The sequence below is a fragment of the Camellia sinensis genome, chromosome 12 (assembly GCF_055761805.1).
Source record: "Camellia sinensis isolate YWXY chromosome 12, ASM5576180v1, whole genome shotgun sequence".
Taxonomy (NCBI): domain Eukaryota; kingdom Viridiplantae; phylum Streptophyta; class Magnoliopsida; order Ericales; family Theaceae; genus Camellia; species Camellia sinensis.
In genome coordinates this window covers 96591635-96618516 of record NC_138972.1, presented here as the reverse complement: position 1 = coordinate 96618516, position 26882 = coordinate 96591635, and the positions used below count along the sequence as shown (strand labels likewise).

At 38.4% G+C, this 26882-nt stretch overlaps 2 protein-coding genes across 5 annotated transcripts; both read left to right on the top strand.

The window, feature by feature from the left end:
- The first annotated feature begins 356 nt into the window (after nt 1–356).
- Nucleotides 357–16563, top strand: DGS1 (dgd1 suppressor 1). Of its 4 annotated transcripts, XR_014345624.1 has the most exons (15): nt 357–1067; nt 1138–1252; nt 2133–2336; nt 3788–3925; nt 4143–4304; nt 5078–5272; nt 5887–5987; nt 8077–8166; nt 8998–9070; nt 9146–9174; nt 9263–9386; nt 13656–13681; nt 13774–13884; nt 14040–14140; nt 16118–16563. XR_014345624.1 is itself a non-coding variant. In XM_028202768.2 (14 exons), exons 1-14 carry the CDS (start codon nt 847–849, stop codon nt 16233–16235), a joined length of 1782 nt encoding a protein of 593 aa, XP_028058569.2. In that variant the 5' UTR covers nt 357–846; the 3' UTR covers nt 16236–16563. The 4 variants fall into 4 exon arrangements, 3 of the variants coding, with proteins under 3 accessions (XP_028058569.2, XP_082753629.1, XP_082753630.1); XM_028202768.2 differs by lacking the exon at nt 13656–13681; XM_082897503.1 differs by lacking the exons at nt 2133–2336; nt 13656–13681.
- Nucleotides 16564–22816: 6253 nt separating this feature from the next.
- LOC145803753 (uncharacterized) lies at nt 22817–23767 on the top strand. Its single transcript, XM_082897089.1, has 2 exons — nt 22817–23077; nt 23231–23767. Exons 1-2 carry the CDS (start codon nt 22817–22819, stop codon nt 23765–23767), a joined length of 798 nt encoding a protein of 265 aa, XP_082753215.1.
- Nucleotides 23768–26882: the final 3115 nt, after the last annotated feature.

Genomic DNA, 26882 nt, shown 5'->3' with positions numbered 1-26882 from the left:
AATAAGATTAAAATACTAAATTAGTATACTTAAATACTCATTTTCACTTTATTATTTTCTCATTTTACATATTTCCATTCTCGTCACATAAATAATTATTCATAACATGTCATATAATTTTGATTTTTTTTATTAATACCACCATTATTAAAATTAAAAAATTAACTACACATCATTTTTCTCATAAAAAAAAGATAAATTACAAATATATATAGAGTGTTTGAATTTTATAATAAAATAAATCACGAATTTTTAATTTTATCAATTTAAATCATAATCTTTGATTTATTTTAATCTAAATATTTGTCTATTTTTGTAAGGTAAAATTGATTGAAAAAATGATATTTTAATCATTAGGTGTATGAAAAATATGTAAAATATTATTTTTTTTTGTCAATTATACCTAACAAAAATAGGTAAATGGTTTATATTGAAAACAAAACAAAATATTAGAATTTAAATTGATAAAATTATAAACACAGAGCTTAATTATCAATAGATTCTACTTTTGGTACTTATTATTTAGCCTCTTTTGTTTTTATGAATTTTACGATAACGAATTTATCAATTAAAATATATATAGATAAATAAATCTAATTAATAGAACTGATTGCGACCTATTTTATCATAAGGCTGGGAGTTTTTTTTATAAAAAGATTTCCAAAAAGAAAAAAAAAAACTCCACGTCATTCCTGATTTGCTCCGATTCACGGGCGGGCGGGCCATACAAAACCAACCGACCCGTTTTTTTATCAACCCTACTTGGAAAGCTGCGACTTTGTTGGGGTTTATGAATTGAATCAAACAACTTTTGGGGTTTTGATTCATTCATTTCAATTTGATTCAATGGCGGTTTCGCCATCAAAGAAATCGCTAGAGTTGAAAAACTTGTTCTCAACCTACTCCAGCAATCTCTGGAACCGACTTGTCAGTTTCTTACCCTCTTATCGCTTGGATTTTCTCGGGAAAATTTACAATCTCTATCACCAAACAACTCGCTCCAGATCACGCCGACGCAAGCCTTCTCTCCCTCTGCCATTGCCTTCCAATTCACTCGAATCTTTTGTGTAAGTATTCAGCTTCCTTTGTGAACATTTTTTGAAATTAAGATTGGGCCCTTGATTTATATATACACAGGGATACATCTGAAGCTTCTAAAGTTTTTGATGTTTTGGAAGACATTTTGGAGCACATCTTTTTAGATTTGCATAACATTCAGAAGAACTTGCATTTTTGGCAGTCTAGAGCAGAGGTTAGTAAAGGTCCTTTTGTGTGGAATAATTTTTTCCATTAGGAGTGTAGTAACACTCCGTTTGGATGGAGGGGTTTGGTGAGAAGAAAAAAAAAAGGAAATGGTGAGAATATGAACCCTTCACTTGTTTGGACGATTAAGTATGTGAGAAATGATGAGAAAAAGATTCTCACTGAACCTATGGTTTGTTTCTCACCAAAAGTGATGAGATTTGGGGGGAAAGGAATCGGGTTTAATGAAAGTTTTCTAAAACATCAAAATTACCCATATGAAAAAACATGCCTTATAAATATGAAAGATTATTTTGATCCCCCCCCCCCCCCCCCCCCTTCCCTTTTTATTTACCCTATTCAAACGAGATAGATGAGAAACCTCACTCTCTTCTCTTTTATTTGTCTAAACATAATGGTGGGAAACCATACTCATTTCTTTTCATTTCTCACCTCACCTCACTATTCAAACGGAGTGTAAATCTTGGGTTAATTCTATTCGCACACGACATGTACATAAACTAGTTGTTCAGACATAAACAGTTGAACTGAAAGTATCTCTAAACAATTATTTTTGTTTGGAAGTTTGCATCTAAACATTTGGCTTTTGTTCCAAAAGTTATGTCGGTACGATACAAATGGTGTGTACTGAGAATTTCCCTAAATCTTGTAGTGGACATTTTTCCAAGTATGCATTCTTTAAATTTATTTGGAACTTTATGTCCGGACATTTGGTTTTTGTTCGGAAGTTTCTATCCGAACAATACACATGTGTGTACTGAGTTTGTAGTGATGTGCGAATAGAATTTCCCTAAATCTTGTAGTAGAAATTTTTTCTGCGAATGCATTGTTTAAATTTATCTATAGATTGCTAATTTATTTAATCTCAGGCATCAAATGCTCGGAAAGTTTACTTTTTGATTTTTGAGAGAGGGCCAAGGGCATTTATTGATGGAACAGTTCAGCTGATACGTGAATATGTTGTTGAGGGTTCTGGCATGCAAAATCTCTGCCATTCTGCGTCTGTTCATATTTCTGAGAGGATAACTGTCCTAACTAGCTTAAGATATCATTTGGCTACATTTTTGGCACAGGTTTCCTGTATATTGTTGTTAATTTTGTTTGCTATACATAAATTATTTTTTTTATATTGGCATTTTCATTGTGTTACTCTGTGATTTTTTTTTTGTCTTTTTTCATTCCTCGGTGATCATGATATCTTCGTTTTCCTGTTTGTTGGTTTACATGATGGTGCATTTTCTTAAATGTACAATTGTTTAGATCTTAGGTCTCGCATGCTTACTTTATTTTATACTTTTTTCCATTTTCTAGCTGTAATGAACATATTGTCAAAATCGGGATGCTACATTGGATTGACAAAGGGGTTTACATGGTTAGATCAAGGATCATAAGATCTTATCGAAAAAGAAAATCACGTAATAGTTTAATTTGAATAAAATTTATTGGAACATATACACAAAGTAAGCCCAAACTATAATAAACAAGTGAAAATATTTCAAAAAATTATAATGCTTTGTGTAAAATTTAAATATAATATTTTGCAAGTAAAAGTTTGCATTTCGTCAACAGAAATTGGAGAAGAAAAGTTTTATAATAGAACACTTTGCACTCTTCAACAGTGCATAAAAAGAAAAAGGAAAAATAGTTAACACAGTTGGTTTTAAAAATAGATTGGAAATTCAAAAGAGAAGAAAACTAAAGGTGCACAAAAAAACCTGTCCAAAGTGGTTCAAACCGTACGGTATGGTCAAATTTTTTTAGGAGATGATTTGGTTCCAATTCTAAATAATCAAGAACCATTGATTATGGTTTGATTCATGGATTAAGGCTCATAAGAATTGTAGTGAACTCAACCAAACCAAACTTTTCCCTATGTTTATTATATTTTTTTCAAACTAATTTTAGTAGGTAAAGTAAAAAATATTAAGGTTCTGAGAGGAGAAATCAAACCTTAGATTTCCAACTTAACCTTCACATGCATCAATCAACTGAGTTGTTCTTAATTTATTAGAATCTCACACTAATAAATTAATATAACCAATATTTGTTTACTAACACATAAATATTATGACTTAAAATTTAGTTTTTGACAAGTATTTAAGTAATAAATTTATATAGTTGCTTCTATGTCATGTTGCAATTAATTGATCTTCTATTGATAAATGGTTTTTTTTTTTAATTGGATTAGGCTAAAACCGTGGAACCAAAACCGTGGAACCAAACTGGTTTCTCTAGCTTGGTTACATAGTTTTAACTGTCTGATTCTGGTTTTAAATTTCCTGGAACCGTAAGGAATGGTTTGATCCCATTTCCTCCTTAAAACTGCACCAGTTTGGTTCGTGCACAACCCTATAAGAAAACATAAGTAGAGTAAAAGATAAGGAATTCTCCAAGAATCCTAAATAAAGATAATTGAGCAAATAAATAGATCTTAGGCTACATATGCATATATTATATGTCTTTTATCTCTTTGTTTTGAGACAAAATAATTAGTTCTGGACTAATTTCTTGTTGGTTGATATAGATTTATATAGAGGTTGACAAATTTGGGGAGGAATTAGTAAAGCATCCTGAGAAGTCATTGCCCTTATTATTGGTCACTATTAATGGTTTATTTTCAAAATTGGAGGCGTCAATTGGCCATTTTCATACAGTGTGTCAGGTTACTTCTCTCACAGATGACCTACTTTGTTTTCCTCCAGCTTTCCCTGTTGTAGTTGCAATTTACCTTTGTATTGTTTGCCTCTCTTTTCTTTTGTTTTTCTCTTTTAACTTCTAATTTTATTCATAAACATAAAGCATCAAAAGAAGGTAGAACTACTTACCATTAATTTTGATGTACTTTTATACCATTTTCTGTTTGTGTAATTACTGTGCAGAGTGACTCTTCTGTTGATGGGAGCTATTCATTCCCTCTAATGTTTGAGAAATTGCCAGAAGTGAACCAGGAAGGCTCTCAATGGACAGATTGTGAGATTAGAGATGCTATCAACTTAATTTATGAAAATCTACACAAGCTGGATTCTTACTTAAATGTCATTGTAAGAGTCTGAACATTCTTACTTATGCTTTTTGATTTTTGTTCAAAGTTTGTGGTTGTGTTTTATTACTAAGAATGCTTGTTTCTAAAAAGGATTTTGAATAATTATAAATGTTATGGAGTAGAATGGGATTCCGAGAAGTATGATTTACTAAGATCTACCCATAATCCGTCACACTACTGTAGTACAAAATTAAGTAAAAGGTAGTGCCTCTTTGCACATAAAAAGATATATTGACTGCAATGAATATAGGTGGAGGTGGTTACGTTTGACATGTAAAAAAGAGTTGAAAATTTTCAGAATCTAGAAAATGTCCATTTATTTTTTTTATTTTTTATTTTATTTTTTTATGATTAGCTATAGTAAATATTCACATTTATTTTGGTTTGAGTTTGTATTTATGCATGAAGGGTTGAGAAGATAATTTAGGGAGTTTGTATGTGTAGTACATATGTCGAACATTGAGATCATTCTTGTGTAAGTTATGTGCCTCACATATTGAGATTGGAGGCCCACTGACATATATCTCCTAAGAGTCTCAAATTTTAACCTTTGATGGCCTGCAAAGAAAATTATCACTGGCTTGGGGATGGACATACATAGAGGAGAGAGAAGAACATGAAAACCCCTAAGTTTCAAACAGCCTTATAAGTTCTCACTACACTACATCATGACGCAAACCCCACCTTATGCTGATTTGGCATAGCAATTGCGGACTGAAATTTAACTATTTGCATGATTTGTGTTGCTGAATTTGCCTGCTTTTCCATTAGGTTACAAAACACCAGAAACCAAGGAAAGTAACTCTGTACTGGATGCGTTATACATGTGGGATTGTTGGTTTCTCGGTCTGTTCAATTTGGGTCTTGAAGCATAGTAGATTGATGGGAAGCTCTGACATTGACAACTGGATTCGTGAGGCAAAGGACTCGACTATTAGCTTTTGGAATGACCATGTAGAGCAACCGGTATAATTTCTGCTAACTGTTCGCATTTTTCATAGTTTCAAGCTCTAAATAATTTGCATGGTTCGATTGCTTATGCTTGGGATCTAGTTTTAAATTTTAGAATATTTTATATATCAATGCACCTCTATGGGCATTTGGTGGGGATTTGAGAAATATAATAGGACGACGAAGATATTGTCAATGAATTTTGAAGATAAAAAGTGATTTGTTTTGTAAATCTATTGAATTTGATGTCTCCACATTTTATATAGTAGCAGATTGTCAGAAACCATGTATTCCAATCTCTTAACTGGAATATGGAACGGACTCGATGAGGCATTTGAAGAAGTAATGGTATTTCTGATGTAATTACATAGGTGTTATGTAATGGCTTATGATTCTTCTTGAAACTTCAGATGGAGGAACAGGTTCAACCTTCTTTGGATGTGTCCAGTGCAGAGTATAACATGAAGATTGTTGGCAATATATTATTATTATATATTTGTAGCACTTCACCGTCCCTCCTCTCCCCCTTTTATTTATGTTTTCTTTCAAAAACTTTTTACACAATGCACTTTTCTAAGTATGGTGGAATAACCAAATTATGTGTCTTTCTGCACTCCATTTTTCATCAGCTTCTATCTATAAGAGATGAACTTTTTGAGACATTCAGGAAGAGGCACAAAGTTGTAATGGACCATGAAGAAGTATATTTAACTGCCAAATCCCTACACAGGTTAGTTAAATGTTTGATAATGAATATTGACCATGCATATGTGACATGTTTAGATTAGTCATTGGTCATGAGTACATACAACACGTCCTGTAAATTGTAAGCCATCTCCAGTTATGTCAATGCAAAAATATTTTTCTATATATATATATATATTTTTTTAAATTTCTATTTTGTGGTTTAGGTTAAGATTTATTGAGTTTCATATCAGTTATTTAATTTGCTAGTTTTTCTTACAACCTTTGACTTTTTTTTTTGGTTTTGTTTTGCAATCAGATTATTTTATTTATTTATTTTGATAAGTAAGCAAACATTATTGAGAAAGCATCAAGATGATGCAACTAATACAGGAAGGCCACCCCAGGTTGGGGAGACCACAAAAATAAAACAACGCTAACCAATCACCTCATCTAAAAAGTCTAAAAACACAAATAGATTCGGATCTATCCTACCCTCCAACCAACTATACATAACTATAAGAAGGCGATTCTGTAATCAAGAGACACCATGAAGAACCTCTAAAAAGGTGCGTCTATTCCGCTCCAACCAAACTAGCCACATTAAACAGAACGGTGCCAATAACCACACCCGCCGACGTCGACGCCCGAGCCGAACGCTATACCAAGTCCAAAGCAAATCCAACACCCCTTTCGGTTGAATCCAAACAACCCCAAAAAGTGAGCAAAAGCAACCCCACAAATACGAAGCCACTGAACAATGAAGAAACAAATGGTCCACCGACTTAGCATTATCACAACACATGCAACACCGATTCACTAAAACATGCCCCCTCCGTATCAAATTATCCAACATAAGATTCCAACCTAATGCTGCCGTCCACATGAAAAAGACGACCTTAGACGGAACCCCCGAAACCCAAATACTTTTCCATGGAAAGATCCTGCTACAATCTCTCACCAAAACCCAATAAAATGATGCTACTATGAACCGTCCTTTTGCCCCCACCCCATTCCACACCATGACATCTTGTCTAATCCCAACAGTCCCCAAACCATATAAAAAATCCCACAACTCCAGCAATTGATCAACCTCCTAATCTTGGATATCCTGCCGTAATTGACTATCCCAAACCACCACACGTCCACCTCCTATATAAGAAGCCATCGGAACATCCCGATCTGTCACAATATGAAAAATCAAAGGAAAACGGGTCTCCAACATCACCTTCCCACACCACCTGTCTTTCCAGAACCTCACCCTAATCCCATCCCCCATCTTAAACCCTACCTACTTCCAAAACTCCACCCTCACAGCCAAATCCCTTGCCATAACCCACACCCATAAGTATAGGACACATCCCCCGAAACCCAACCCCCTCTTCCCACCCCATGTTTAGAAGCCACCACCTGCCACCACAAAAGCGCCATAACCACTTCCCTAACAAAGCTCTATTGAAAATCACCAACCTCCTCACCCCCAAACCGCCAGCCTGCTTAGGCTGACAGATCCGCCCCCAATCAACCAAGTGATACCTAAAATCATCACCGCCACTACCCCACAAAAGTCCCTTTGAAGCTTCTCCACCCGTTGTGCCACTGGCATTGGAATAACATGAACATTTGTTTGTTATAAAAGGGCTGAAGTTGAAATCCCTAATTTCCATTTACATAGCCCCAAGTTTCAAGAACAAACTGGAAACTATTAAGATGTAGGCTTTTAAAACACAAAAAGCCTAATGGAGAGCTTTTGAGATTCAGCTTAACTAAAGTGAAATAAATATGAGGATTTGAGGTGTTTTGGTTCTTGTACTACTTATTAGTGAGCTTTCTTTTCCTTTCAAAAAATAAATAAAAGAAAGAAAGAAAGAAAGAAAGAAAAAGAGAGAAATAAAATTTTAATTACTAAAAAAGTTTATTACTGTAGTGCCCATGCATGAATGCTTCTGGCTCTATCGTCATGAAGAATCATCTTGACATACTATTGATACTTTAGGACATAATTCATCCCAAGGCACAGGGCACCCTTGTGAATTGAATTTATCATTGGACATATTGATTTGAGGTCGACACATCTGAGCTTTACTAGGTTTCATATCTAATTGACCTTAAAATATGTTTTTCTTGGTTTGCAGAATGTTACTGGCTTTCAGTGAGCAGACAAAAGGTCAAACATTTCCAGAGAATGCATCAGACCAGGAAATGCTTGAAATAGTAATGGAAAGGTGAGATATCATTTTTGTTTGTATAGCTACTTATCATGATTGATGAAGTTGGTGAGGTGTTTAAGTTGCGTGCGAAACTCTGGTAGAATCTGTTTTAAGTAATAACCACCTGTTAACACGAGGGAAGGTGTGGGTTAAAGCACTGGCTGTATTGTGGATTTGTTTATGTTACTTATTAAGTTATTTCTCATTACTGCTCTAGTGGCACTCTTCTTTTTTCTCTTCCTTTTGTAGCATTCAAGTAATTAAATGTGTATCATCTCCCTTTGATCTTTATAGTTTATCTTCAGCTTGCCTTTATTTTTGCATTTATCCGACATGTAGAAAGAGCCATTTCCTTCCATCTTCCAATTTTGTAAATAAAATGGTGTTGAAGGTTCTCTATTTATTTATTTTTTTGATTTTTTTTTTTTAAATAGATTTTGTAAGAAGTCTGATTCTTGTGTACTCCACTTTTCATAGGAACAATTTGTCCAATGTTTCTGTCACAATCATGATTGATAAGTGCATGTTCCAAGTGTCTGAAGTTTGTTCAGTTCTAAAAAATATATATGATGGGACATGTTTAGATGTGTGTTCAACACATGTTGGGGAGTGTTTGACGAGTGTCATGGTGCGGCACGAACATGGCACCTTTTTAGAAGTGTCAATGCTTCTTAGACGACATCTCACTATAGAAAATCCCAAAAGCTACAATATTCCTTTTCCCAAGTATTCTCTTGAAAGGAACTTTATAGGCATTTGAGAGGCAAGCAGCTTGCGAATTTGAGCTTGCTGGATTATTGGTTCTCTCTTCACTAATAAAACAAATTCATTGATTTTCTAATGTAGGTATGAGAAGGAACTTACGCATCCGATTCAGAGTCTTGTTGGGGGAGAGCTTGTTCGTGCTTTGCTTATCCAGGTAATATACTGCACTTCTCTGGCAGTCGGTGGTTTCTAGTTCTGATTATATGACAAGGGTTTTGTGCTATGACAGATTCAGAAGCTGAAGTTGGATATTGAGACGTGAGTAGACTGAGTTTTTTAGAAGTCAATTCTCTTTGGTATTCAAGTCATTTGATTGTTTAAGTTCCTGACCACCATGTTCTAACAGGGCAATGCTTGAACTAGACCAGATTCTTAAGGCCAATGAAATCAATTTTGCTATTCTAGCTGCTTTACCAGCTTTCATTCTCTCCCTTCTTTTGCTGATGTTGGTGCGTGCATGGTTAAAACAGGTAAGCTCTATGGAGTTCTTGTTATTTTTGTAGTGTACTCCATACGGTTTCTTCAAGCCAGAGTTACATCATTAGATGTGAAACAACATGTCTCTTGTGTCTTTGGTTTTCCTTGGTGAATTGGAAATCCTAGAGCTTAGTTTAAATATTTGATATACTTTATATCCAATGTTCTTGACTCAGGTGAATCCATGAGGCTTCTCTAAGGATACACATGCCAATTTCTCACTTATCTTTTATTTTTATTTTCCTATTCAAATCCATAATTAGCAAAAGAGATACATGTTTGAAATATTTTTATCATCACTTTGGAAAATCTTTAGTACTCTAAATTCAATCAAGTAGAATCAACTCAGTGGATCAACTTTAAACACCTTAATTCTTAAAAAATAAAAAAACTACTTCCTAAAAGCAATATTTTAAAATTTTGAATTGTGTTTAGGTAAGACATCTTATCAAGGTTCTGAACTTTTTGCATACCGCTGGGTTATGCTTCTTATCTATTTGTTCCATCTTCCTAATACATAAGGGAGACCAGATAAGCGGTGTTAATGTCCTCAAGCTGTGCTGCTTCCATGTTAATGGAGTGTATGAGGTTTTTGTTTCGACACATTTGAGAGTTAGGATTGATATGTGTTAAAACCTATCACCTACTTCACCCACTTAAACCTACTCCACTAAACCTAACCCACTACACCACTACCACCTCACCTACTCCACTAAACCTAACCCACTACACCACTACCACCTCCACTTCACCCTACTCCTTACCTACTACACACTCACCCTCTTCTATATATAGGAATCATGAATCATTGTGATATATATCAATAAACATATCAATCAATAATACAATCATTTCTCTTTATACATTAAATTTCTACATGGTATCAGAGCAAGGTTAACAACCTAGTCATTCTGCTTCACCGGCGGGCGGCAGCCTCGTCTTGGCCGCCCACCGGACCTCTACACATACCTCTCCATCGTCGCCGATGTTGTCTTCGATCTCCCTCCTCCGCCGTTGCACTCAAGAGGGTGTTCGAGCAGGAGTGAAGGCAGCTTCCATTGCTTGTGTTGCCAGTGCCGTGCCTACTTTGGTTGCTGTTCGTGTGATTCCTTGGGCAAAGGCAAACCTCAATTATACAGTTCAGGCACTCATCATATCTGCTACATCCATTGCTGCATACTTCATCACTGCTGACAAAACCATCCTGGAATGTGCAAGGAGGAATGCACTTTATGAAGCACAGTATGATAACTCATCGACTTGAGATTGTTGTTCTGATACAGTGCTACTGCAATTCCCCTCCTGTAAACACGTGACGTCCGACACATGTTGGTCTGGCCAAAGAATGCCTTGAACATCTCATCAGGATCAAAATCCTCACATGGGACTTGACCCTCTTCTCTCTCTCTCCACTTTATCACATGAGTTTTGTCCCCCTCTTTTCATTTCTTTTTATTACTATTATCTACCCACTCTTCTTTACTTTAATCATATCCACCCATATCAGACCCACTTTAATCATATCCACCACTATTCACCTATCTTTATCTCTTTTCTCTACAACTCTCACCCGCGCACATGCTTTCCTCCTTAATATATTATTATTATTATTATTATTATAAAACCAAAAAAAAAAAAATAAATAAATAAATAAATAAATAAAATAAAATAAAATAAAATCAATAAATAAATAAATCTATATATATATATATATATCTATATACCGCACACCGTTGCGGCTTTCACATATATTCTTATTATTTCTTTCTTTATTTTTCTTTCATATTATTTTTAATCTTTTTCAAATTCCTTTCATACCATATAGCTTTGCACACCAAACCAAATTTTATTCATCTCAGGGTTCAACCCCGATCACAATTTTACACAAAAAAAAAAAAAACACCAAAACACAACACCCGACGATTTGTTTTCTTTTCTGCAGACGGCAACCCACCGACCTCACTTCTTCGCCTATTCCGCCGGTCTCTTCTTCTTGCCTCCGTCCTGGGCGGCCCTTGACGGTGTTGCCTCCGTGCTTCCTCCTCCACCGAGCACGTTCACTCCCCCATACTCCTCCACTGCAGCATATGGCGGCCCTCCAAATCGAAACATCACGGTGGCCTTCCGCTTCAGCTCCTTGTTTTCCGCCTTTAGCACACTTATCTCTGCTCGCGCATCCTTATACATGCGTTGGAGCAGAGCCAGTTGGGCATTTAACTGCTGCACCTCATTTGTCCTACTCTGCAGCCGGTTCGACAAATTTGTAACCGCAGTCATGGTTTCCACACATGACTTCAATGTATACTGATTGGCCTCTACATCCGACTGCACTGCCATTCTTTGCTCCACAGACCGCATAGGAAAGTTCAACGGAGCAAACTCCGGGGCGCTTGGTTGAGGTTCCAGTGCCACCGCACCAGTTATCTCTCTTGTTGACTCGTTGAGGTCGGGAAAAAGAGTGAGCAGACCACGGGACGAAGAGGCCATATTCTGGGTAGCTGAACGGGAAGACGAGGCCATGTTATGGGTTGCTGAGTGTTTCAGAGAAAGGTTGGTTACAGAATGGCAACAGAGTGTTCCAGAATCTCTTTCTCAGAAACGGAAGAGTTTTTTCAAAGGATTTTCGGCGGTTTCAGACTGGTTTGCACAGCCTCCGCCTCAACCTTGGTTAAATAGCCGAGGCCGACACACCACTCTGTCGCTCACGTGCCTCGCCGCGTCTCCGGCTCACCTTTTGATGGCTCGACGCTTTCTGTCAGGCACGCCTTTTGATGAAGTGGGCGCGCCTTTTGAGGGCGCGACTTTTGAGGGCTCACTATATATATCCATATATATATATATATTTGGGCAGCCTATATACACCATCATACAGTGTATTTTTTAAGGGTCCGACAAGACTCTGTAAACTGTCCCGACATTGATTCCGGTTAGCTCCTTCAAGGGTCCGACAAGACTCTGTAAACTGTCCCGACATTGATTCCGGTTAGTTTCTACAAGGGTCCAGCAAGACTCTGTAAACTGTCACAACCACTGTCACAACATTGTCTGCTACAACGGTCCGACATGACCCCATAAACTGTCTTCTACATCGGTCTGACACCGCCATCCAGTGTCCTCTACACCGTTATGACACCACCATACAGTGTCCTCTACAACGTTATGACACCCCCATACAGTGTCCTCTACAACGTTATGACACCACCATCCAGTGTCTTCACCAATGGTCTGACACGACCATACAGTGTCTCCTATCCTCTTTTATTTTTATGTATTTTCTTGTTTTGTTACTCTCTCCAAACTCAAGTTGGCTAGTTCCTATCCCCCTTGAGTTTGCGGGGGGCTGTTAAAACCTATCACCTACTTCACCCACTTAAACCTACTCCACTAAACCTAACCCACTACACCACTACCACCTCACCTACTCCACTAAACCTAACCCACTACACCACTACCACCTCCACTTCACCTACTCCTTACCTACTACACACTCACCCTCTTCTATATATAGGAATCATGAATCATTGTAATATATATCAATAAACATATCAATAAATAATACAATCATTTCTCTTTATACATTAAATTTCTACAATATGTACAATTACTCTACTCAGATGTTCAGTTTATGCTCCCCAAAAACATTGGGTATTCTTGGTATTGAAATGGTCCTTAATTTTCATTCTGCCAGCATATTTTGAGGGTCATCGTTTTCTATAAATGTAGTAGTTTTTAACACCCAAAGAAAGACTCTTGCTTTATTACATATATTACAATCGTTACTCGTGAGTTTACTTGTTTGCTTACATTCTTTGACTGTACTTTTATATCTAATTTTGCTGTCATCAGTTTGTATCCTATTAAATCCTTGTTTTGTGTTTGTGCCCGTGCCACATCTTCAAAACATACGTTAATCTAGGCCTAGCTGTTTAAGTTTTCCATATTGGAGGATATAGAGGTAGATCAAGCACTTAATTTGAATATAGAACATGTATTATTTTCAAAATAGATAACGACTTGTATGGGAGTGAGATACATTTTCAAATAAATGTTGACCTTGAAGGACTATCCATTGAATATCTATATGAAATAACAAGTTTGGAGGAAATTAAACATAACTGTTCATTTATTTATGGTGTGAGGACCATTGCTTGGTGTAATGGCATAAGCTAAGCTTTCTAGTCTGAGAGCAAGCTCAAGCCTGAGGGCATCCAGTTTTTTTTCTTTACCCACAAATAATGTTGTTTTGCATATTTGGTTTTCAGATTATGGAGCAAATGTGTACTAGAGGGTAAATCATGTAAAATTTTGTGATTGCCAAATTGGTTATTGTTTATTTGTACTTTCAGCCTCACTATCTGATTTCTCTTTGTTATAAATCAGGATACTAGAGCAGAAGGTAGAGGAAGGATTGCTAGACTCCAAAGAAGGTTGCTAATTGTGGAGGTTGAGAAAAGGATTATGCAGTTCCAAATTTGCATAGATCAAGGATTGGTATGAAATCCAAATTCTTTTTGTTTCTATTTTTTTTTTTTTTTTGTCAACGAATTGTTGGTCTGCAGTCTCTACATCCTAATTGGGTTTTTGACTTGTTTTAATTGGTTTTATTGAGAGAGAAGGGATAGTAATGCCCCTTTTGTTGCTTGTAGGAAAAAGATGCGGAATGCATGTTTGGCTTGGTTTTGTATAGTCTGGATCGCCTATACCATGCTGTGGAGTGGCATGCGAAGGCAACCGGCGAATGGCTATGGTTAGTTTTGATTCGTTAGTTTTTGGTTAAATTACAGTAATATGCTCAAGGTTTCTGACAAATTACAAGGGTTATTCTAATGATTTTTTGAATGACATTGACACCCCTAGTTGACAATATAGGGAATCCTCTTTTTATTTATTTATTTATTATTATTATTATTATCGGTGAAAATCAGTGATTGGATTAGTGATTGGATTAGGAACTATGGGAGTTAGTCTCCCCACCCAATCCAAAGCACTAAGGCCCTGTTTGTTTGGGGTTATAGGAAGGGGAATTGGGACTACTAATACCTTGGTATTACTAATACCCTTGGAAGGGGGATTCATAGTGATGAGGTAGAGATGGTATTAGAAAAATAGCGAGGGGATTAGAAATTTTTTTATTTTTTTATATTGGGAATTTTTTTTAAAATATTAATGTTTAATTTTTATATTTTTTTATTTATTTTATTATTTTATATAAAAATAATTTAACAATTTCTTACTATTAATCCCCTCACTATCAATCCCCTCACTATTAATCCCCTTATTATCATTCTCCTCCATTCTATCTTTGAAAACAAACGGGGCCTAAGTGCTTGCCCCACTAATTCAACTCCCTTTAAGAAGAGTTGAACCCATGGTGGCCAACTAGGCTAAGCCCAGTTGGTTGTATCCTCCTTTTTGTTAATTGACCATGAAGGCCTAACAGCACGCTATCTTTTCACGTTTTAATCTTCCTCCTATTTTTTTTCTCTCCATCCTTTGTGACACAATTTCCTCTCTCTCTCTCTCTCTCTAATTGAAAAGTTCAGTCGACACTTCTCCTTAAAACCCAGGTATTAAGGAGAAGAGAACTAGAGCCTTATAACCAGTACAGGTAGGGCAATACCAGGCGACGTGGAACACATTCTAACGCACCCTCCTGGACCACAACTTACAGAAACCAAACAAACGACACACCAATAACAAGCCCAACCAAGTTCTAATACCAAATTGAAAAGTTCAGCTCACACTTCTTTTTAAAACCCAGGTATTAAGGAGAGAGAAACGGGAGCCTTATAACCAGCATAGATGGGGTAATTCCAGGCGATGTGGGACACATTCCAACATCTCTCTCTTTCATGAATGATGCACTCTCTATCAATATTACCAGTTATCCATCAATAACTATTAACAATCTTGATCATCCATCACCGTCATATTTGATAAACCCTTAAAAGCCCACTTTACCCACATCAATCCACTATGTGCAAACTTGCCGTTGGCCTCCACAAGCTTTTCATATATTGTTGTTAATTGCATTAAAGGAGGAGAAGAAATTGGGTAATGTGTTTTATGTATCAATATTATGAGAATGGTGTTAAGGCGGTGGTAGATAATGGATTTTGATGGCTAGTGTTCTCAGGTAGTGACTGCAGTAGGTGGTGGGTTTTTTTATGATGGGTGGTGGTGGGTTTCAATTGTTGTGTTGAGTGACTGCGGTGGATGGCCAATTGGGGTGGTGGGATTGGTGACAGTTGTGCTAAGGTGGTTTATGGTGAGTTTGTGTGGTGGGTGTTCGATGGTGATCATTGTGGCATTTGATGGATTTGGGTGGTTGGGCTGGGTGGTGGTTACGTCAATGAGGGTGAATTTGGGTGGTCGGTGTATTAATAGTTTCAAGTCAAGCAATGCTTTGTTTGAAATTAATGAATTATGTAGCAATGATGGCAATGTTGAGTTGATTGCAATTATAGACAAAGAATTACCAACCAGTAATTTAGCTACTATTGTCTCAAGACCATAACTGACATAGCCATGGTGGGTTTGTGAGAGAGAGAGAGAGATAGCTGTTGTTTCATAAATTGTAGTAGTGGCCCTTGAACTGTCAAAAACTTCAGGGTTGAGTGTACTTTACTCTTGGTACCCGTATATTTTAATGCATGTCCTCATTTCTACACACACATGACACTCTCATTATGAAGAGGAGCTAACAATATGTACAATGTAACAGTTTGAGACAGGATATTATTGATTTGGGGAAGCCAAGACTACAAACTTCATATAAGCTGATCATCACGTCACGAATGGAACGGGTGTATGATTGCTTGCTTCCTTCCTCGAAGCACTAGTGGCTCGCCTTTTTCTGTACTTTGTTGGTTTCCCCCCTCTGCTTTTTCTGTTTTTTGAAGCTCCCTATTTGCTTCTTCAATGGGTGAGTGAAAATTTTGTGACTGGTAATTATTGACCTCTTTTTAAGGTTTAGGCAATAGCTGTACCTTTTGTTACAAAATAAGCTCTTTTTCAAGCAACTCTGCGAGGAAACACTTTTGTTTTTGTTTTTTGCTGCTGACTTATATTTTGAGTTTATGAAACCCCAGGAGGCTGGAGTGTGTTGTTGAGGTCCATTGAGGCTAATGTTTAGATCGTTTATTAAAAAAAATTAAATTGATTTGACAATCATAATCATATTATTTTATGAGACTTACGTGTAGGTTCTAATATGTGGACTTATTATTCAATAGATCCTGGTGTTTTCATCAAACATTATTAAAAAGCGTCATTAATTGTTAATTTTTAGTAACTGCTTGAAAATTATCATAAAAAATGTCATTAATTATAAGTTTTAGTGACAGTTTAAAAAAATCATCATAAAAAATGTCACTAATTTTTGATTTTCAAAAACAGTTTGAAAAATGTTGCAAAAAAACGTCATTAATTGTAAACTTTAGTGATAATTATGAAAATTGTGATAGAAAAAAGTCATTAATTGTCAATTTTTAACGACATGTAAAAAATTGTCACAAAAAAATATTTTTGGTAACGATTTTATTAGAATTTATTTTCAATAAGATTTTATGGGAATTATGACCTATTGATAGTTTATTTTTATTTTATCATATTTGTCCTTTAAAAAAGTGACGATAAATATAATTTTAAAAATAAATATTTAGGAAAAATATATAAAATCATAACCTACTATAAGTGTTAAATTACACGTTCAACTCCTCTATTTTAACCTGGTAGATTTCTTAATTATAAGGGTTAATTTACACGTTCAACTCCCCTCTATTTTAACCCAGTAGATTTCTTAATTATAAAATTATGACACTTCCATCTTAAGAATATATCTGTACAGTTTTTTTTTGTTTTTAATTTTTTTATAATAATAATAATTGACGGATTTGAATGTATGATGAAGAATATTTGAAACTACTCTAGAATCATCTTCGTTCATCGCATGAATTTCAACCCAATTGTCCAAAAAATTGAGAGGGCAAAATACTAGTGTAATTAATCTTGTTAGCTAAACATTAATCATTAAGGAACAAACAAATAATAATAACAATAAAATATTGAATTAAAAGTATGTATCTCTCCATTTTAGTTATTTACTTTTTAAAATTTATTTCTATTTTTGCATCATATCCCTTAACCAACAAATTTACTTAAACTAATTTAATTTATTTTTATTTCATGAATTGTGTGTATGAAAAGTAGCTATATGCACACATAGGGGTCTCCAAATGGCCTGTGAATAAAAAATCTGATATTATCCAACTTGACCAACTCAGCCCATGACTTTCAATCCAGTTGAGTGTTCAGTTTATCTCAACTCATAAGAGATGATTTAGGGTTTTAAACAAAAATTTATAGTTTGAGTCCGTCCATAAATCCGGCCCGTAAAAATCCGTATAGATAAGTCTAATGTTTAATTTGATTTTTTTCTCATGTTTAAAGTTTTAATTTTTTCCTTTTCTACATATTTACTTGGTTGTTTTTTTTATTATATGAGGTGTAAAAAGGTAAAAAAAAAACAAAACAAAAACAAAATACTTGAATTATGTAGGAAAGTAAACAAGAAAAATAACTAATGAAAATATTAAAAATATGTGAATGAAAAACGTGTAAAACTTCATAATACAAGTGTAATGGAAAATGTGTAACACGATTTGATTTGATTTTGGCCCATAAGATTTGAGTTTATGGGTGGGATGCGATTTTAATTTTTTAAATAGGTCCAACCCGTATTAATCCGTTGACTAGTCAAAGCTTGAAAAGCTCATTAAAATATGAGATTTAGACACAATAATTGTGGATTAGGTAAACCTAAATTGTCCCATTAATAATCCCTATGCACACACAATGTGTATGTGCATTGCAAACGAGGAATGCACATATATAATGTGTTGCTCAAGTGATAAAGTGATAAATGTTTTCATTCTCAAAAAAAAAATTAAAAATTAAAAAGTGATAAATGATGTCAATTTCAAATCTCATTTTCCTTTTAATATAATTTACTTAAAATATTCATATATTTTCAAAATATGATATATCAACACTATCAAAAACCTTTACATATATACTCAAAATATGATTTGTTGACTATGATTTAAATTTTAAATTTTAAATTTTAGTAGTCAATTAATGTTTGAAAATTTTATTTGTAAATCTCATATTAAGGAATGGTGATACGATTAGTCTCAAGAGTTCTCTTATAAACTAATTAGTTCCATTAATTTTGAAAAAGATAGATTTGATATATTATTTTTAAAATTGAATTTACAATTATATTCTTATTTCTATTATATATATATATATATATATTTTTCTCTTTTGTGCTAGAAATGTAAGATATACAACCTATAAGAATCAAATTTAAGATAAACTTTTATACGTGAATCTTTTTTATTTTGACTGATTTGAAATATGAAATTCTTCAGAGATTCCAAAAGGATGTGGGATTCTTCAAATATTGCAAAAGGAATACAAAAATTCCTTAATAAATTTTGAGCAAATGTATAATTTCAATCTGTAATACTCCAAAAAAATTCTTTATTATACTTTTTTCAAACGTAACTTTCCAATGTAACATTTCAAAAAAACTCATTAGTGTAACACTCCAATGTAACACACAAAAAAAATTTCTTAGCATATTTTTTTCAAATATAATATACTAATATAACACTCTAAAAAAAGGATATGAGATTCTTTAAACCATTTCAAAAGGGTGTGAAATTCTTCAAACTATTCCAAAATGAGTATAAAAATTCCTTAGTAAGTTTTGGGTAAATATATAATTTCAAACCGTGAGTGTTACGTTTGGAAAAAGTACACTATGTAGTTTTTTAGTATTTTTATCTGCGTTACATTAAGTGTCACGCTTGAGATTACATTAATTAGAATGTTACTGAGAGGGAGATTTCCTAATTTGGCGTTGGGCTGAGCTCATTTGGGCCGAGCTAAGTTGGGCCAAACTGAGTCAGGTCGAGCTAAGCTCGGGCGTTCATTGCGTGCTCCGATCAAAATCTCGGCGTGGTCTAGGCTAAGTGACCTTGGATTGATATCTTGGTTGAACATGTGCACTTCGACGTGTTAAACGGATTAGAACTTCTGAGGATCGGACCATCCGGGTAAGAGAACGGCCAGGACTGAGGGGCTCGGCAAGAGCCACGGTGAAGTTGTCAAAGTAACCGGTCAATTAGAACGGTTGTTTCGGTGAGCCGTGATGCCGCGTTAGAAGTAGCCCGGTTGGGGGTTTTCAGCGGCACCTTGGCACTATAGGAAGGAGGTTTCGCGGTTCATATGTTTTAATTTGGTTTGATAATTTCGTTAGGTGGTGATTAGCTATTTTAGAGTTGACACGTAGGGAAATGTGAGAGGGGAGCAGGTCCACGCGTCCAGAGAGGAATGGGCACAAAAGCGCGCGCAAAACTATATAAACAAGGCAGCACCTTTATATGTGGGGAGACTGGTGAGAGCTAAAATACCACTAGGGTTGTTCACGGGTCGGTCGACTCGGATTCAGTGTTTGAACCACCACTCGAACCGACCCTTTCGGTTCAATACTTTTTTCATCCGATGTCGACCGCTAGTGTGCGGTCCAGTGTGCTGGAACTCGACCGCACACTAATTCGGTGTTGTCGGTCGATTTTAACGATTTTGCAGAGAGCTCAAACAACACATACACTTTACCATTCACTCAATCAAATCTAAGAAACTAATTCAGAATTTTCAAATACAAATAATGAAATCACACACACAGACCTCAGAGAATGAAGAAAAGTATTCACATGGAGAGAGAAGGATCTAAAAGAGAAGAGATATGATACATTGAAAAAAGGAACTCATCGTCACCATCAATCTGCTTGCGCCATTACCGTCGCGAGTTCGCCACTGCTACTGCCATTTTGATCACCACCATCGTCTTCACCATTGCGAGACGAGTTGGGGGAAAAGCCACCATCACCATCATTTTGTGAAGAACTATACTAGAGAAAGAGAGAGAAGAGAGAGAGAAACAAAGATAGTTTAAAGGGTTTTGGGTTCTCTAGGCTGTCTTTAGAGTTGCCTAGGATACATATTTTTTTTATTTTCTTAAATGGATTTGAGTTCCTAGGCTGTCTTTACAGTTCTCTAGGATATAGAATATGAGTCCAATCTAAACACGTTGAGGGTAAATATATTTTTTAAATATTTTATCGGTCGGATCGGATTTATTGAATTTTAATGTGTACCATCCGTGAAATTAAAAAAATGGAGAAGTAACATCCGCAGCCGACCATCTCTGTAAATAAAATCGTCCGTAGCTCATCTGATTGGTTCGAACCGGACGGGTTTGTCGAGTGTCCAGGTTCCATGAACAGCCCTAAAGACCATTTTGTCTTCTCTCTCTAGAAGTGTACTAACTTGTTCGTCGGAGGGATTTTTCGGCAACACACCGCCGGGTAGCTTACCATCGTTGTGTTCGTAGGTTAATCAGAGTGAAGTAAAGCTTGGACACGAGGAGTACGGACATCACCAGATATTTGCTCCCCGTACAATTGGCGCCGTTTGTGGGAATACTCAGACAGACAAAACCTTGTCCTTCAAGCTCTTTCGACCATCTTTGATGGCGAACAACGACGATGTCCCATTGTCTGCCATCGATGGCATTACTCCGGAGTCCGTTTGGAGAAGATATGGTCTTCCCACCATCCCTACCATGGCTGGTCTGGAGACCACTCCTAAAGAGCTCCCCAGAGATGTGCGAGACAAGCGCGCAAGGAGCACTAGCCATCCACGAAGCCCTGACGGGCACCAGCGGCGAAGAGAGTCACATGCTCAGCGCCTGGAGCATAAGCTGAGGGATCAAGATGCCATTATTCGAAGGATGGTGGCAAAGATGGAGACACTAAAGCAGCAGGTCAAAGGGAAGGGTGTTGCTAGAGTGGGTAACCACAGTGAGCGCACCTAATCCCGTCGTTAAGGCAGCCAGAACCAGCGGCGCATGCCCTCCCTCTTTATCACCAAAAGTTATGGGATTGGTGACTCTGACCCGCCAGCAGAGAAGTCTTGCGCACAAGACAGCAGTTACCATCCCTCACGTCCATTGATGACGTTGAGATATTCCTACTCCGCTCGTTCGGAGGACTTGAGGGACGTCTTGGAAGAACGAACGAGCCGACGGGAGGCGCAGAGGGTGCCAGCGCTACAATGGTTATCCCACGAAGGTCACATTAGTAAATAAGTCGTTATGCCGCCGTCACATCCTGCTATGCAGGTCCCTTTAGACAGAAACTTGGCGCGATTGAGCGCCACCCCCTTCTCCTTTGAGATAGAGACCACACCACTCCCTGCGGGCTTTCACCAGCTCAAGTTTACGCTCTATGACGGGAAAACTGATCCATATATGCATGTAAGCCACTTCCGACAAGTTATGGCTGGATACAGGCGTAATGACGTTCTCATGTGCCTTATTTTCTCGTCCAGTTTGGGCGAGTTGGGCCTAAAATGGTTTGAGAGGCTACCGGAGAAAAGTATCGAAAGGTGACAACAATTGGTGGAAGCATTCGTGACCCAATTCAAAACTAATACTAAAATGCCAAAGTAGGTTGACCACCTTCTGAGTATCAAGATAGAGTCGGGTGACTCCCTCAAAGCGTACAACGCCAAATATTGGGAAACCTTCAACGAGATCCTTGATTGCCCGACCAACTTGGCAATCAAACAATACAAGTGCGGTCTCCCGGTAGGATATAGACTGAGGGACTCGCTCACCACGAACCAATCGACTACCATGAAGCTGTTGATGCAACGCATCAACGAGCACATCCAAGTAGAGGATGATGCAACCGCGGCTACCATGAAGGCGAATTCGGTGGCAACAGACAAAAGGGTGGTTGGAAAAGTTCACATGGTCGGACATGAGGCAAACCGTCCAATTGACCATGTAAGAGAATCAGACTGTGGTCTGGATCATAGAAACTGGGGTAAAGGTCGCCGCAACGACCGAGTTGATTATCCCTATGATGCCGCGGCAGATGTGAATAGAAAGTTGAACGCCCGAATAGGCATCACCATGGTTTTCAAGATCCCAATTTACCGCATCCTTAGTGAAATCCGCGACGAGGTGTATGTCAGATTTCCAGCCAAGTTGGGCGATGCGCAGAAGGGCTTCAATCCGCGGTATCGCTGCACCTTTCATGGTGAGCATGGGTGCCATACGGAGGACTGTTTGCCCTTAGAGCAACACTTGGAGGAGTTGGTCGCCGCTAGTCACTTGGACCGTGACATCGACGGGGGCGTCATGGCTGCGTATCATGCTCTGGCTGAGCCAAATGGTTTGGCTGCCCTAGAAGCACCCCCCTAAGGAGTGGTCAATGTGATCCATGGTATCATCGCGCTAGCGTAGGTATGCGAGCTCCGAGGGATGATAAAAAAAGCGGAACATATGAGGGAAGTCCTGTCAGTCCAGCCCATGGTTAAAAGAGGTAAGACCGAGGAGAAAAATGTGCTTAGTTTCTCAAGCCGGGATCTTGAGCACATTCAAACGCCACACAATGACGCTATGGTGGTCACTTTTCGTGTCAAGGACTTTGACGTTAAGCGCATTTTAATCGACCAAGGTAGTGCGGTCGAGATCATGTACTACGACGCCTTCAAGCAGCTCAAACAAAGAGATACAGATTTGGCTCTGGCAACTTCGCCACTGGTTGGTTTCAACTCGCAACTGGAGTGGCCCATGGAAAAAATAATCCTACTGGTCAAAGTCAAATCCGTGGTCAAGCAGGTGGAGTTTTGGGTGTTGAAGGTGTCCTCCACATGTAATTTGATCCTAGGCAGGGGATGGCTTCACGCCATGCAGGCGTTGGCATCGACCTACCACCAAGTTATGAGGTTCCCCTCAGCTACGGGGGTGATTGAAGAGATTTGGGGCGATCAGGTCATGGCCAAACAGTGTTTCGTGGCCGTGAATGGGAGCCGAGCAGCCAAAGGCTTCGTGCAAATGATCGAAGGTCCAGAAGATCAAAGTGTCCTGGATGATGTGGGCACTAGGGCCAAAGAAAAGGCCGTTGAAGATTTGGTAGAGGTGCAGATCAGTAAAGACAATCCAAACAAGTTCTTTCTGTTGGGATCCAGCTTGACCGCACAAGAACGGCTGGAGATGATAGAGTTCTTGGTGGCGAATATTAAAGTGTTTGCATGGACGCCTTATGACATGCCTAGCGTCGATCCAAGCTTTATTTGCCACAAACTCAATGTCTTTCCGAATGCTCGGCCTGTCATTCAAAGAACACAGAGATCAGTCTTTTATCACGCCAAGATAGTGGTAAAGGAGGTCAAAAACTTACTCGAAGCAAGGGCAATCCAAGAAGTGCACTACCCCTCGTTGGGTTTCTAACATGGTCGTGGTACTGAAGAAGAATGGAAAATGGCGAGTCTGCGTCAACTACAAGACAGTCAACCGAGCTTGCCCTAAAGACAGTTTTCCTTTGCCCAGGATCGACCAACTGGTAGACCTTACAGTCGGGCACAATCAACTCAGTTTCTTGGATGCATACCGCGGTTATCACCAGATCGCCATGCATGAGCCTGACCAGGAGATTACATCTTTCATAACACCGAAGGGATTGTTCTGCTACAGAGCCATGCCTTTTGGCTTGAAAAACACCGGGGTGACCTTTCAAAGAATGGTGACCAAGATGTTCGCCCCACTGCTCGGTCGCACAATAGAGGCTTACATCGATGACATGGTGGTCAAAAGCAAACGTGAGGCCGACCATTTGGCCAACCTGGCAGAGATGTTCGCCATTCTTAAACAACACAAGCTGAGTCTGAGTGCGTCTAAATATGTTTTCGGCGTGGGGTCAAGGAAATTCCTGGGCTTCTTGGTCACCAACCGAGGCATCGAGGTGGAGTTTTCCCAAATTAAAGCCACACAGGAATTGAAGCAACCCAACTCGGCGAAGGGTGTGCAACATCTTGCCAGTATGGTAGCCGTGTTTAACCGATTTATAAGCTGGTCATCAGATCGCTGTCGCCCTTTCTTCCAAGCATTGAACTCCAAGTTTTCATGGGACAAAAAATGTGACAAAGTCTTGGCCGAGCTAAAGACATATCTATCTTCCGCTCCATTCTTGGTCACGCCGAAGCATAGCGAAGAACTCTACCTTTATCTAGTTGTTTCTCAACATACCGTTAGTGTGGTGCTCGTCCGGGCAGAAGGCCCCCAACATCTACCGATCTTCTATGTAAGCAAAACCTTGCTCCCGGTGGAGTCCAGATACTTGCCGTTGGAAAAACTTGCTTTGGTGTTAATGTTGGTCTCTAGGAAATTGGCACATTATTTCCACGCTCACACGATCATGGTGCTGACTGAGTTCCCTTTGAAAGCCTTATTTGAGCAGACAGACTTCTCCAGTCGAATTCTAAAATGGGCAGTCGAGTTGGGGCAGTTCGATGTCAAGTTTCAACCCCGAACAGCTATCAAAGCTCAAGCATTGGCCGACTTTGTTGTGGAATTCTTGCATGGAATTCATTCGGTTTACCCAGTGGATCTTACTGATACAACCAGGCTGTTAAGGGTAAGCACGGCGAAAATTAATGGCGATGCAAAAGTTGCACGCTCGTTTGCAAACCCATCACTCCATGGTCTAGTCCAGCCTGGCAATGCGACGTTGGATTTGTGAATAACAGATCAACCTGTTGGATCCAGCACCGCATCACCAAGGGAGGAGGAAGACCTGTTTGTTGCAATCGTTAACAGCGCGCATGCAACAGATATAACAGAGCGGCCGAGCAACCATGATCATTTAAACCTTCAAAAATCCTAAGATCCCTCAGAATGCTGGAAACATTTTATTGGCGAAATGTGAAAACTTTTTGTGGATGGTGCCTCAAACCGGTATGGAGCCGGGCTAGGCGTAGTGTTAATCTTGCCAGACGGACTAACCATCGAACATTCTATCACGCTTGGGTTTCCAGCATCAAACAACGAGGCCGAGTATGAAGCACTATTAGCCGGACTGAAAATCGTGCTCCATTTGCGAGCATCCGAGCTAATGGTCTACAGGGACTCCTAACTCGTTGTAAACCAAGTGTCTGGAGAATATGAAGCCAAATACGACAGAATGGCCAAATATCAAACTCTGGTGAGAGAGCAGATCAAGAAGTTCCAAGCCATAAAAGTTCAACAAATTAGTCGGGAAGATAACGACTGGGAAGATGAGTTGGCCGGTTTAGCTTCCATGTCTGACAAATCAACCCCTAGCCCCCTCTTGATTGAGTTCCTCCCAAGACCCAACATTGAAGACTCACAGCAGACAGAAGTTCTATGTGCTGAGCTGGGTATTTCTTTTATGGACCCTATTATCTTTTTCCTCAAGGAAAGGAACCTACCAACTGACAAGAAAGAGGCACACAAAATCCGGGTGAAGTCTGAGCGATTTTGGCTCTCTCCATCTGGCGTTTTGTATAAGAAGTCTTTCACCGGTCCATACCTTAAATGCGTTCACCCAAATAGAGTCGATGCTTTTCTTTACGAGATCCACGAAAAAATGTGTGGGAGCCACATCGGCGAGAGATCTTTAGCCTACCGTGCTATTTCACAAGGCTACTGGCGGCCGTGCATGCAGGCAGATACACAGAAATATGTGAGAAAATGCGAAAAGTACCAGAAATTCGCCTACCAAATTCACCAGCCGGCTAGAGAGCTCTTTCCTCTCACAAGTCTTGGCCTTTCACAATATGGGGGCTTGATATGATGGGACCACTCCCAACCGCGCCGGGCAATCGCAAGTTCTTTATAGCAGCGATGGACTACTTCACAAAGTGGGTTGAAGCCAAGCCCTTGGTGGCAATGAAAGAAAATGATGTGAAGAAATTTGTTTGGCAGTATGTGGTAACACGGTTTGGCGTCCCCAAGGCTTTGATCTTCTACAACGGCACTCAATTTGATGGACAATTGTTTAAAGGATTTTGTGAGAAACTAAAGATAGAATTCTATAATTCCACCCCGGCCTACCCTCAGTCCAACAGCCAAGTTAAAGCATTAAGTAAGACCATTCTCGATGGGCTGAAGAAGAGATTAGAGAAAGCCAAAGGAAAGTGGGCCGAGGAACTGTCAAATGTTCTCTGGGCTTACCGAATAACACCAAGACGCTCAACCGGGGAGACACCGTTCGCTTTGGCATATGGCATAGAAACAGTCATCCCCGTTGGAGATCGGTATGCCCACTGTTCGCAACGAAAATTTCGAGCTCGACTTGAACGCCGAAGCCATCGCCTTAGACTTGGACCTAGCAGAAGAGCGCCAAGAAAATGCCCTGATCTATGTCACAACATACCAACAAAAACTATCCCGGAAGTATAACAAGACGATTCACCCTAGACCGTTCAAAGTTAGAGACTGGATCTTGTGGAAGGTGATTGGCAACACCCTAGTGTTGGGCGAAGGAAAACTAGAGGCAAACTGGGAAAGGCGTTACAAGGTCACCAGTCTGGCGGGCAAAGGGACA

Coding starts and splice junctions, on each gene's coding strand:
- DGS1 (XM_028202768.2), top strand. CDS start 847: ATGGCGGTTTCGCCATCAAAGAAATCGCTAGAGTTGAAAAACTTGTTC. Junction 3,926..4,142: donor ATTTTCATACAGTGTGTCAG/GTTACTTCTCTC, acceptor ATTACTGTGCAG/AGTGACTCTTCTGTTGATGG. Junction 9,071..9,145: donor TTCGTGCTTTGCTTATCCAG/GTAATATACTGC, acceptor GTGCTATGACAG/ATTCAGAAGCTGAAGTTGGA.
- LOC145803753 (XM_082897089.1), top strand. CDS start 22,817: ATGAGGGAAGTCCTGTCAGTCCAGCCCATGGTTAAAAGAGGTAAGACC. Junction 23,078..23,230: donor CTCTGGCAACTTCGCCACTG/GTTGGTTTCAAC, acceptor CACGCCATGCAG/GCGTTGGCATCGACCTACCA.